The sequence below is a fragment of the Lagenorhynchus albirostris genome, chromosome 9 (assembly GCF_949774975.1).
Source record: "Lagenorhynchus albirostris chromosome 9, mLagAlb1.1, whole genome shotgun sequence".
Taxonomy (NCBI): Eukaryota; Metazoa; Chordata; class Mammalia; order Artiodactyla; family Delphinidae; genus Lagenorhynchus; species Lagenorhynchus albirostris.
In genome coordinates, this window is record NC_083103.1 from 15,642,178 (window position 1) to 15,654,726 (window position 12,549).

General features: G+C 43.7%; 1 protein-coding gene across 5 annotated transcripts in view; it reads right to left on the reverse strand.

Moving 5' to 3' along the window:
* The window catches only part of EXT2 (exostosin glycosyltransferase 2), a 137,983-nt gene that overhangs the window by 10,769 nt on the left and 114,665 nt on the right, over nucleotides 1–12,549 (reverse strand). For all 5 annotated transcript variants that reach the window (XM_060159356.1, XM_060159354.1, XM_060159353.1 and 2 more), the window contains 2 exons: nucleotides 1,959–2,102; nucleotides 171–299 (listed from right to left, as the gene is read on the reverse strand). In XM_060159356.1, coding sequence (XP_060015339.1) covers nucleotides 171–299; nucleotides 1,959–2,102 — 273 coding nt within the window. The remainder of the gene's footprint in view (nucleotides 1–170; nucleotides 300–1,958; nucleotides 2,103–12,549) is intronic.

The following is a 12,549-nucleotide window of genomic DNA, read 5'->3' on the forward strand; positions in this document are numbered from 1 at the left end:
ACAATATGACAGCATCAATCATAGAATCTTAAAGCTAAAAGGGAGCTTAAAGTTTATCTATTCCAAGCCTTCATTTATAGTTATGAAAACTTCTGAGACTCAGAGAACCAGAAGCATGCCCCAGATCGCAAAGTAATTTAGGGGCAGAGCCGGCCAAGGATGCCTCCTACCTTGATAACAGCTTTCCCCGTGACGTTAGCCACCAGGAAATTCATGGCAATATCTTCACAGTTCATATGAGTATCCACCCAGTTCTTGATGTCCCCAGGCATCTTGTAGGTATACAGGTAATTAAAATACTGCCAGGTGAGACAGAAAAGGAGACACATTCAAATAGCAGTTCCCTGTGGTTGATACACAAAGGGCAACTGAGCCATGGCAGGGGGACAAGCTTTCTCTCGTAAGATTAGTCACAAGCCTGGATCAACAGAAAGGGCAAAGGAAGTATTAGAATGGTTTTTGGTCAGGTGACCAAGTGTCTTTAACACTGTCATTCTTTAAAAAATCACTTATAGTAAACAGAGGTGTGTACCGTATGGTGTGAAGCCCTTGTAAGATGTAGGCCCTCTGGACTGATTAATATATCATATGTTTAATAAATATTGTTCAGAAACACACTACATACTGATCTTCACTAAATCCTTCCCCCAAGTCACAATGTTCAACCCTGTTTTCCATATTCTTTCTATAGACTGCAGATAGAAACAGATATATTAATGGTGGATTGACATTGCAGACATGTCCTTTTTAAAGTGAAACAAAATGAGGCAATTCTGAAACTACATAACCTATATGTATGAAATAGTACAGAAATTTGTGGGCTAAAAAAAGGTATTTATCAGTCTACCACAAACCCCAAGAATTATAAACCTTATTTATTTATTTATTCTTTGCTAAGAACAAAAACTCATTTCTGGATCTAGAGCCCTGAAAAATATGAGGGCAGCAGTGCTGAGATAACAACACGCAATCAATATAAATACAGCGAAGTCAAATTAACTGTGCTGAGCTGCACAGATCTTTTTCCTGACATCAGTTCCTTATGCCACTGCTGACAATTGACAAGTTATTACTGTTTAATTAAGCCACACACTCCCAGGGAGCACTCCACCATCAAACAGAATATTCTAAAGTCCAATGCATACCCTTCAATCTCTCCCTTTAATAAAAAAAAGAGTCAAAAACATAGTGACAATTCTAAGAGAAGAAATACAAAAGGCTAAAATATACACAAAAGGAATTTCAACCTCAACAGTTATCAAACAAAGTGAAATCAATAAGATCCACTTTCACTTATCAAAATAGCTAAATTTGATTTTTTTTAAAATGTTTTTCATGCAAGGGAGGGTATGGTAAGATACTTTTGTATTTTGCTGGGAAGAATATAAATTGGCACAAACTATATTGAAAACAACCAACAAATATATATATATCAAAACCTCCCCCAAATGTTCATAATTCTTCTTCTAGGAATCTATCATAATGATCCTAAGTACAAACGGGTATGAAAATGGATACTGGTCATTGTTTAAGCATTTGATATAAAGCATTATCTAGCCAAAAAATCAGATATAACCTAAATATATTAGATACAAAATAATATATTAGATACAAAAATTAGATACAACCTAAATGACAGAGAAACAGTTATACATGATTTATGGAATATTAATATAATGGTATATTAGCAATTATGTTAAGAAGTTGTTTATGAAGAAATGTTAATGATATAAGAAAAAAGCTCACAATATAATGCATGCAAAAAGCAGGCTAATGAGAATATTTACAACTGTCTGTACGTGTGAATTAGTAAATCAAAGAGGCAAACTCGAAAAAAACATCTAAAGTAGAACATTTTTCCAAAACTCGTGAAAATTAAGTTGGGCCAAATAAAACGAGTATCATACTCTTGGTATGTCAACTCAGCCCCACTTGCCCCAAGTCTGCCCCCGACTTACCTTGTGATAAAAAGCTGCCCCCGTGAGCACCATGGACACCTCATTGGTCCACTCAGACTCATACTTCCACTTACTCATCTCATGGTCCCAGAGATGCAGGCGACCTGGGTAACCCACCAACCGGTCAGGAAATTCTCGCCAGACCTGAGGACAGAAACACATCAGCAGTCAACTCCCAGTTCAGACAACAACAAGCACAGTGCTCAGTTCTTTAAACAGTATCGACAGAGTCCCCACATTCAAATCTTCACATACTAAGAGCAGAACAGGCTTCTGAAGATATCTGATCCAACAGATGCTAGTTCTTCTGCCAATATTCAAAGATAGATGTGATTCTAATTTCCTCCAAAACTTCCCCGTGCTTGCTTGGAAATTTCGAGTAATGTAGAATAACAGCTTCCTGAATTGGGCCAAGGTAGGTAATCTCTTAACATGTGATTAATGAAACAGGTTCCACTCTTAATGAACACACAAATGAAGACTAAATGGAACCCTGATTTGTAACAAATTTTGATCATTGTGAAAACTTACAAAGTCTCTGTTTCTAAAAAACAAAAAAAAAATCTATCTGGAGCACAAAGACATTTTAATGACCTTTTGGAAGCCTCAAGTATACAGAATTTGTCTGATTCTATAATCTGTAACAAACAAAAACTTGATTTCCGCATTTGGAAAGGTTCTTAGATTTGGAAAGGTTCTTAGATACAGCTTTGTTAAACAGAATTTGGTATATGAGGGGTGGGGCACTTCCAATACCTCTCCCCATGTATTTCCGTACAACTTAGTTTAACCTTTAAACCATTAACCATTAGTGAATATTGACAATTTACCAGCTGTCCTGGTGCCGCTTCTCAGCACCACGAATCCTCATCCTTGACCAGGCCTCTAAACAGCAGAGTTCCAGAGGGCCTACTCCTGGCCCCTATTCTCTTCTTTCAACTCTCCCCTCTAAGTAACATCTAGTTTCAATCACTAAATACTGTCTCTACGCTGATGACCTCTAAATGTATGTCTGGCCCGGAACATTTCTGAGACTACCAACTACTTACTTAATATCTTCAACTGGATAAACAATAGGCACCTCAAACTTAACATGTCCAAAGCATAGCTCTTGATTCCATATCCTCAGAAAAGCCATTCTCTCTCAGCCTTTTCCATCTCAATACGTCATCTAATCCAACTGCTCAGGCCAAAAGCTAAGAGTCAGCCTTTATTCCTTCCTCTCCCTCTTTCCCCACATCCAGTCCATTACCAAGTCCTACTGGCTCTACTTCTGCCTCCCTCTTACCATTTCTACTACCACTCTCTCTAGCTCAAACCACCATCATTACTCATTACTAGATTAATGCAGGTTACTGGATTACTGTAACAGACTTCCAACTTATTTCTTGGCTTCCACTCTTGCCCCTCCAAACCATCATTTACAGAGCATCACTAAAAGGACCATTCTTAAAAGAACAGTGGGGTATTCTATACAGGGTAATTCAGTCAGTGGGCTCCATCCTATTAATTTATATATTTTTTCATTATGTATTTTTTCATTATATATTTACCCAACACCCCAGTGTCACTGAGTCCAGGGAAGGATGCTTCATCGCTTTCTCAAAGGCAGAGCCAGTATACTAATACTCCCCCTTTTTTAGTTTGCTAGGGCTACTGTAAAAAGTAACACAAACTGAGTGGCTAGAAATCTAGAAATCCAAAATCAAGATGCTGGCAGGGCCATCGCACCCAGGGGAAGGAGCCTTCCTTGCCTCTTCCCAGCACCTGGGGGTTGGCTGTCAATCTCTGGCATTCCTTGGCCTGTAGATGCGTTGCTCCAAACCTCTGTCTTCACATAGTCTTCTTCCCTCTCTGTGTGTCTCTGTGCCCAAATTTCGCCTTTTTATAAAGATTCCAGTCAAACTGAGTTAGGGCCTACCCTAATGATCTCATTTTAACTTAATTACCTCTGAAAAGACCCTATTTCCAAATAAGGTTACTAAGGGTTAGAATTTTGACATACCTGTTTTAGATATGTTCAATCCATAACATCCCCCCCCACAAAAATCTTTAAAAAACAAAAAATGGTTTCCTATTGACTAAGAATAATAACGCAACTCCTTAGCATGTTCTAAACGGCCTTCCTACTCTCCAATCTCTCTCGTACCACATTCTCCCACAATTCACTGGCTTCCCTGTTCTTTAACTGTGAGTAGACTAGACCTCAAGCCCCCTGCACCTGCTATTTCTTCGATGGAATGTTCCCCCAGCTCTTCAAAAGGCTGGTTCGTGCTCATCAGTCAGGTCTCTGCTTAAATGTCACCTACTCTGAGAGGTCTTTCCAGACCTTCCCATCCAAGGTAAATGCCGTCCCCCAACCAGCCATTCTTCATCACGCCCCCTCACCCCATGCTTTTCTTCACCAAACTTCCATTTCTTGAAATTGCACTGGTTATTTGCTGTCTACTCACTATCCCTTTTCCTCCCATAGAGTTTAAGCTCCATGAGGCAGAGACTCTGTCTTACTCACTGCGGCCTCCCAAGCACAAAGCACAGGGCCGGCACATGAGAGCATTCCGTGCACGCTTGTTGAATGCACGGCGGGGGGGGGGGGGCAAAATCTCGGCAGGCAGAAAGCTGAGTGTGAAAGAAGGGAACCAAAGATCCTTCCTCTCTTCTTCACAGCCAGAGCTAGTATACTTCTTAATTCAGAAAGGAAGTCTGCAACAGTACTGATCACCAGTTACCATTCATAATAATGTGATAGCCTTTGTGTGAGAAGATCACAGTAGTAACTCACCATCACTAAAGCACATGTTTTAAATTGCTTTTCCAGCAGCGGGTAAAGGGACATTTGCTGAGTCATTACACTCTCTTGCCCAGGCCTTGTGATCATCTACATGCTTTCATGGGCTGTCTGACCAGGGTCTTGAACGTGGTCTGGAGCTGTGAAAAGTGGTTTCCTTCGTGCGGAACCAGCTCACCTAACAGGCCTCTCCAACCCACAACCTTGGCCTCGTTAACACCATGTTGTAACCAACAGAGTTAATCGGCCACAGGCATCATCATAATAGCTGTAGACAAATGAATCCATGTCAAACATTTCCTCAGATGTTTAATGCTGCTGCTGTGTTCTCTACTCTGGGGTTTGTATTTCAGCAGATTAAAATAATATGATACTATTACAGTCTTATAGAGCCCAGAGCAACAACATAGGCTGTGGGCCGTAACTTCTGTCTGGCCTGTGGGCCTGAACACACCCCACCAAGCGCACAGCCAGGTTCCTTTGCTTGGCACCAAGCACCTGCCTGTTCAAGTCACACCAGGACCACAACCACCAATCCATCTCAATGGAATTAAAGAGATTTCTGAAGGGCTCCAAGCGCAAGTAACTGCACTCAACACCAGTGATGGGCAAGGTGGAGGGGGGGGCGGCTGGGGGCATCCGTTCAGTTGGCACCCCTGCTGGATGGAAGATGCATTCCCCCTCCCTGTATTTGAGTCAACACAGGTCTCTAATCCGCGCACAGGAAGGTCAAGTCACTTTCCCAAGGAGTTCTTTTCAAGCCCCCATCTGCAGCAATAATAATAACACTGGATCAGTTTTAGGGTCAAAGGCTGTTGAGATTTCAGTCCTCTTCCTGTTAGCTGAAGCCACTTACCAGACTCCTCTCCAGAGACACTTAATTTGGTAACACTGGGTCACAGAACGCTGAACTGCGCTGCTCTGAAAGCATCAGAGGTGTCCCGAATTTCAGATGCCTTTGGAGCCTTCAGTGAGAGCTGTTCCTCAGGCGGGGCCTCTCTGCCCTTGACTTACTCCAGGCAGCTGGATGCAATCAGGATACCATCCTTGTCACTTCATCTATAACTCTGCAGCTGACTGCAGGATCAAAACGGAGTGGAGCAGAAGGGGATGGGCCTTCGCTAGCCGAGCCCCGGTGTAGTACGAAGTCGATTATGTATATAGTAAAGCATTTTCCCAGCCAGAAGAGCAAGAACTCGACTTCGACCCCTCCCCTTCCCTCCTCGCTACCCATCTCCCACTCTAATTCAACTTTTTTCTTTTTACTTCAGGGAAATGCTCCGGGGTCAGCCTTTGGTCATTACTAACAGATGCCTTTATATACTGTAGTGCAGGAATTTGAAACTTCACATTATATGCCTATAGTTCTAGTAACAGTGCTCCCAGAGCTATGTTCAAGTCACAACGCCATCATTCAATTGTTTGCCTATACTACTGAAGTCCTCCATGTATAGTGTCATCTATTTTTAACTGCACACAGCTTTTAAGACAGAGGCCTACGTCTGTTATAACAAACTCCACGCCTCGGTTAGGGGCTTAGCGATCATTTGAATAGTCCTTACATTTGGGGCCTATTCTACGTCACTATTCAAACAGAAATTGTAATAACCTAATACCATCCTAACTATTTCCTTCCCTTCTAATTTTTATAATCTTGGTCCCAACCACCTCTTACCTGGATTATGGAAATATCCTCCTCTCTGGACTCCCAGCTGTGCTCACTTCTCTATTTTCAGTTTTCTATCTACCCTTCTTTTTTTTCTTTTTTAAGCTTCCTGAGGTCTTTTGCGGCTTCCCATTACTAGAGGATGAAACTAAGAGCTTCTACCTTTTTTTAAAAGGCACAGCGGCCAGCCTTGATTACTGCTTATAGAAAGTACACTGGGGACAAGGTTAACGTATATCCAGGCCTGGCTCTGCCACTGATGAGTTGTGCCCCAGACCTACTCAAGGTGCCCTGCTTCCATTCTGCCCTCTGCAAAAGGAGGGGCTGGATTAAATGACCTCTAATGAACTTTTAGGCCTAAATTCTTACATCTTCTTCCTCACTGACCTATTTCCAAGGAAACTAATTCAGCAACTGTGATCAGTTGCCGGCCTGCATTATTTCACTTTGTTTAAAATGCCACACCCATACGGGTACCCAATAAATGTTCCTGAAAAGAGGATAATGCACTATATTCTAAGCCAGCTTAGAGAGCGCATATTAAACTCAGGGTGTGTGCTAACCACAGTCAGATTCAGGAAACAGACTGGGGGTGGGGTGGGGGAGGGAGAAGGTGAAACAACAGGTGGCGCCCATCTGGGATGTCCGATTAGGAGATCATGGGCTAGCTCGAGGAGGAAAGGAACTCTCTGAAGTGGCTGCTACAGTCATCACACTTTCAAAGGCATAGTTCCCACAGGGATATTGCTACTGGGTGAGAGGGATGCCACATGTATCAGGATTCATGAATCAAGAGCTGGACTAAGAAGTGGTGGGGGAAAAGGGGGTGTGGGGGTGGTGGAGAGGGGGCAGAACATGGACGCAAGGTACCCAGACTGGGCCAGGGTTCGTTTCTCTCCTTGCACATGCCCCCTAGGTTTTGTTGATCCCTAACCATCCAAGTGGAACAGAACGCTATGACCCAGCCCAAGCCCTGTGGCCACATGCGAGGGTCAGTCGTGGCAGAGTTGCGAGGAACCCAGCTTGCAGACACCTTTGGATTAGTGGCCGTCCTTTCCGTCAGGACTGTCTTGCGTGCTGCCCAGATGGGAAAGGGGGAGCTGGCTGAGGTCCAATTTCTAGCTGGTTTCCACAGAGAAGCCAGTTATCGGATTCACTCTCAGCCCTCTGGGAACAAAGCTCACCTTTTATATTTGGAATTTCCTGAAATGAAGTGGAATGGAGGGACTGATTGGCTCCATTTTCAGCTCATGCTTTTAATTACAAGGGTGGTTGGTAGTTTTTGTCAAGGGGGCGCTGTGCAAAAAGCCAAAGAGCTTTTACCCATGCCTGGGACACAATTAGATGCTAACGCTGGGCATCTAGAGCAAGGGAGCCCAACGTTGTCATCTGGAGTGCCCTAACGCTGACTGGTTTTGACAAATACACGTACACGCTGCATTATGTATTAAGATTTACCTGTTACATCACTTCAGTCTGCCCCAGAGACCTTTCCAACCCAAGGTGGGGTTCTGCTCAAAATTAGCCAGACAGGAAAAGCCCCATCATGGGAAGGCTCCTGGGGTTTTGGCAGCGATCCTGTTTGCCCCAGTCTGGCTGGAGGTTAGTGCCCTGGCGCTGGGGCACATGATTGCCACTCCTCTCAAGTCCTCTCTTCAGGCCTGGGGCCGTGATGAAGGTAGGGAGACAGACCAGGATTGGCCACAGCTGGTAGAGGAGCATGTGCGTTAAACCTTTCGCGGGTACCACTGTTAGGAAGACACCACTGAAGAGGTGGCTCTAAGACATCTGCCATCTCACCAGACGGCAGAACCACAGGCCTTCGGTGGATGGTTAAGAAGAGACTCACACTCCGGCAGTGTGAGCTGCGGACCGCTGCCCACGCCGACTCAGGGGTCACTTGGAAGGCGGAGATCATTTGGTTCAGTCCCCTCACTGGACAGATGGGAAAACTGAAGGCTGGACAAGAAGCGCTGTCCAGAGGTCACACTGCTAGGTCATGCCTAACTCCCCATCCAGCCTCTGCTCACGAAGTCCTGCGATTTCCCGCTCTCCTGATTCTAAAAAGCACTTCCTCTCCCCACACTCAGGCCCTCACTTGTCAAACAAAGAGGTCAGATGATGGGGTTTAAAGTCATACTCAGTGTCAGTGTTCTCAGCTGTGTGCAGTTGCTGGCAGAGATGGTTAAGGGTCCTACACACATGCGAATGACCGAGGTGGGGAACAGAATGGGGGAGCGAGAGGCAGCGGGGAAAACGACAAAACCTTTTGCTCCCCTCAGCATCCATCTTCTGAAAGCCGAAGGCTCTTCATGAACGTGGTTTCCATTTAGCAGAGAAAGCCACGTGCTCACACCGTTAAAAGAAGGAAGTCTCATCAGCTGTGTGGCAAACGAGTGAGACGCCACTTAGGACACCGAGGGCCTACTGGAACCTTGTAATCCGGGAGGCTCTGGGGCAGGGAAGGAAGGACAAGCAAAAAGCAGCTGAACAAAAGATTAAACTCAACTACTATTTTTCATGAGGCAATGAATCTCCTGAGAGATAATAAAGAAGGGAAGGAGAGACGTGAGTTTGAGGGGATGGGAGGAGGCAGAGATGGGTCAGGATCAGGTCACGGGCTTTCTAATTTCGTGCTCCTTAAGACCCGCTAAACGTGAAATCATTTTTATTTCCATAACCTCAACTCCAGTGGGGGTGATACTGTTTCTAAGTCTGGTCCCAGGGGATTGTTTAATGAAGTTAAAAGAAGCATAGTGATCATAAGGCAAATGGCTATTCCCTTTAAATCCTCACGAGGTGGAAACGGAGACTTCAGCTTTTATAAATAACCATTACTGAGCCTTCCAAATTTCAACTTGATCTTGGCGAGCCTTGATTTGACTGACTGGAGACCAAAGATATCAGCTCTGCCCAGCAGGGAGGAAGTCACTCTTCTTACTTCACGTCACTGCTCTGCCCTGTCACTCACAGATGCTACTGCAGAACTGGCCAGGTTTGTTTTCTTACTGTGCAAAGGGAGGAAATGGCATTGACCACAAACTGCAATCCTGGCTGGCTCTGAAGCATAAATGTGGTTCCAAAACGATTCTTTAATGAGTTAATTAATCGGAGTGCCCTATATGTGTGCTTAAACTCCATAAGCTCTTGGTGGAAAATCAAGAAGCAGAGGAACTCTTTTTAAATCACTTATTTATTTGTATCCCATCTACTTCAAAAAAAAGATTTGGGATGGCCTACAACAGAAGGCAAAAACTAGAATAAAGTCCAAACTATCAAAACAGATGATGCAAAAAAAGACAAAAAACAGATGATGCCCTCAATAACATTTCTTTAAATATCCAGAGATTCCACCTATCTTAAAAATATTAACCCTGGACTTCCCTGGTGGCACAGTGGTTAAGAATCCGCCTGCCAATGCAGGGGACATGGGTTCGAGCCCTGGTCCGGGAAGATCCCACATGCCACGGAGCAATCCTGCTAAGCCCGTGCGCCACAACTGCTGAGCCTGCGCTCTAGAGCCGGGGGGCCACAACTACTGAAGCCCACGTGCCTAGAGCCTGTGTTCCGCAACAAGAGAAGCCACCACAATGAGAAGCCCACGCACTGCAAGGAAGAGTAGCCCCCACTCGCCGCAACTAGAGAAGGTCCGCACGCAGCAATGAAGACCCAACGCAGCTATAAATAAATAAATAAATAAATAAATTTATTAAAAAAATATTGATCCTGCTATCAAGTTCTAGAAAGGCAACCCAACAGCAAGCTTAAGTCACAGTCTAGGGATGGAGAGATTTGGGTGTTCCTATTTATTAATTCATTTACACATTCAACTCTTAGATACTTTCTGAGCTCCCACTATTTTTTAACTAAACATTTTATTTTGAGATAACTGTAGATTCAAAAGTAGTTGTAAGAAAGAATGCAGAGGGAGCCTGTGTACTCTTTACCCAGTTCCTCCCAATGGTAACATCTTGCAAAACTATAGTGTGACGTAACAACATGATACTCACACTGACACAGTCAAGCTTCAGAGCATTTCCATCAGCATGAGGGTCCCTCCTGCTGACCTTTTATAGACCCTCCCCATCCAGGTACCTTCTGACAACTGCTAATCTGTTCTCTATTTCTACAATTTCGTAATTTCAAGAAGGCTATGTATCAGTGAAATCATACAATACGTAACCTTTCGGGATTAGCTTTTTCCCACACAGCATAATTCCCCAGAGATTCATCTAAATTGCTCTGTATATCAACAGTTTGGTCCTTTTCATTGTTGAGTAATATTCCATGGTGTGGATGGACCAGTTTGTTTAACCATTCGCCCCCTAAAGGATATCTGGGCTAATTCATTTCCTGGCACTACAAACAAAGCTCTACGAACATTTGCATACAGGTTTTTGCGTCGGCAGAAATTTTACTGCCTCTGGAATAAATGCCCGAGTGCAACTGCTGTGTCGTGTGGTAGTTGCGTGCTTAGTTTTATAAGAAATGGCCCAAACTGTTTTTCCAGAGTGGCTGTACCAGTTTACATTCCTACCAGTAATGTATGAGAGATCCAGTTTCTCTGCATCTTCACCAGCGTTTGGTGGTGTGACAATTTTTTAAAAAATTTTAGCCATTCTGATAGGTGTATGTAATTCCAGTTTTAATCTTTAATGGTTAATGATGTCAAACATCTTTTCACGTGCTTTTCGCCATCTGTATATACTCTTCAGTGAAATAACTGCTCCTGTCCTTTGCGCATGTTCTAATTGGATTATCTTTTGCTGTTGAGTTTTGAGAGTTATATATCCTAGGTGCTCCTCCTTTGTTGGATACGTTGTTTGCAAATAGTTTCCCTCAGTCTGCAGCTTGTCTTTTAATCCTCTTCACAAGGCCTTTCACAGAGCATAAGTTTTTTTTGCAGTATGCAGTATGTTGTGGTCTCTCCTGTTGCAGAGCACAGGCTCTGGACGCACAGGCTCAGCGGCTATGGCTCACGGGCCCAGCCGCTCTGCGGCATGTGGGATCCTCCCGGACCGGGGCACGAACCCACGTCCCCTGCATCGGCAGGCGGACTCTCAACCGCTGCGCCACCAGGGAAGCCCCAGAGCATAAGTTTTAAATGTTGATGAGGTCCAATTTATCAACTTTTCCTTTTATGAATCATGCTTCTCTTTGTCTAGCCCTAGATCCTGAAGAGTTTTCTCCTTAAGCTTTTTTCCTGAAAGTTTCATAGCTTTACGTTTCATATGTTTAAGCCCATGATTCACTTCCACTTAATTTTTCTGTAAGGTGTGAGGTTTAGGTCAAGGTTAAATTTTTGCCTCTGGATGTCCAATTTGTCTAGAAACATTCATTAACAGAGCTGTCTTTCCTCCACTGTATTGCGTTTGCACCTCTGGTCAAAAATCAGTTGCCCCCAACTGTTTTCTAGGGACTGTCTTATACTTCAAAGAGTGAATACAAAAATAAAGGATATATCTTGTTACTAAGGAGCTTACCACTGAGAAAACCTAATGACGTATGCATAGAAAGCTAGAGATGAAAGAAAGCAAGGATGCGGGAAAAAGTACAAAAAAAGAGTTAAGTCGGGGATGGGAAAGCAGAGAATAAGGAAAAAGCTTCACGGATTTCATTTTAAGAGGATAAAGGAAAAGGAAGTTAAATTACAAAGTTAGGGCTGAGATCCCTATTGCCCCCAACCAGGTAAATTATCAGTACAAAATTGTACTCTTTGCTCTCTGTTTAAGCAGGCCAGCAAGGAGAAAACCAGAGTTCTCCCACTGAATACAAAATACAGAATCATTTAAACTTTGAAAAACTCCTTCTAATTTCACTCATAGAAATTATATATAAAAAAATTCCATATCCAACCACATTATGTGCACTCAATCAGTAAATACTGACTGAGCACCCACTAGGCACAGAGCAGTAGACCAGGCAAACACAATCCTGTCTGAATGGACCGAGCTAAAGGGGGGGGTTTGTCAATCCAGCCCCAGATCTACGCCACCGATGTGAATTAGTGGCCTCGGTTATAAGAAGTTAGCCCTTTCCTGCCCCTTCCAGGAGCAGAGTATCAACATGTGATCAGGACCTCTGCCCCACCCCTCAAGTCTTCAGCCCCAACTCCAGAGGCTGGATGGGAACCTAGA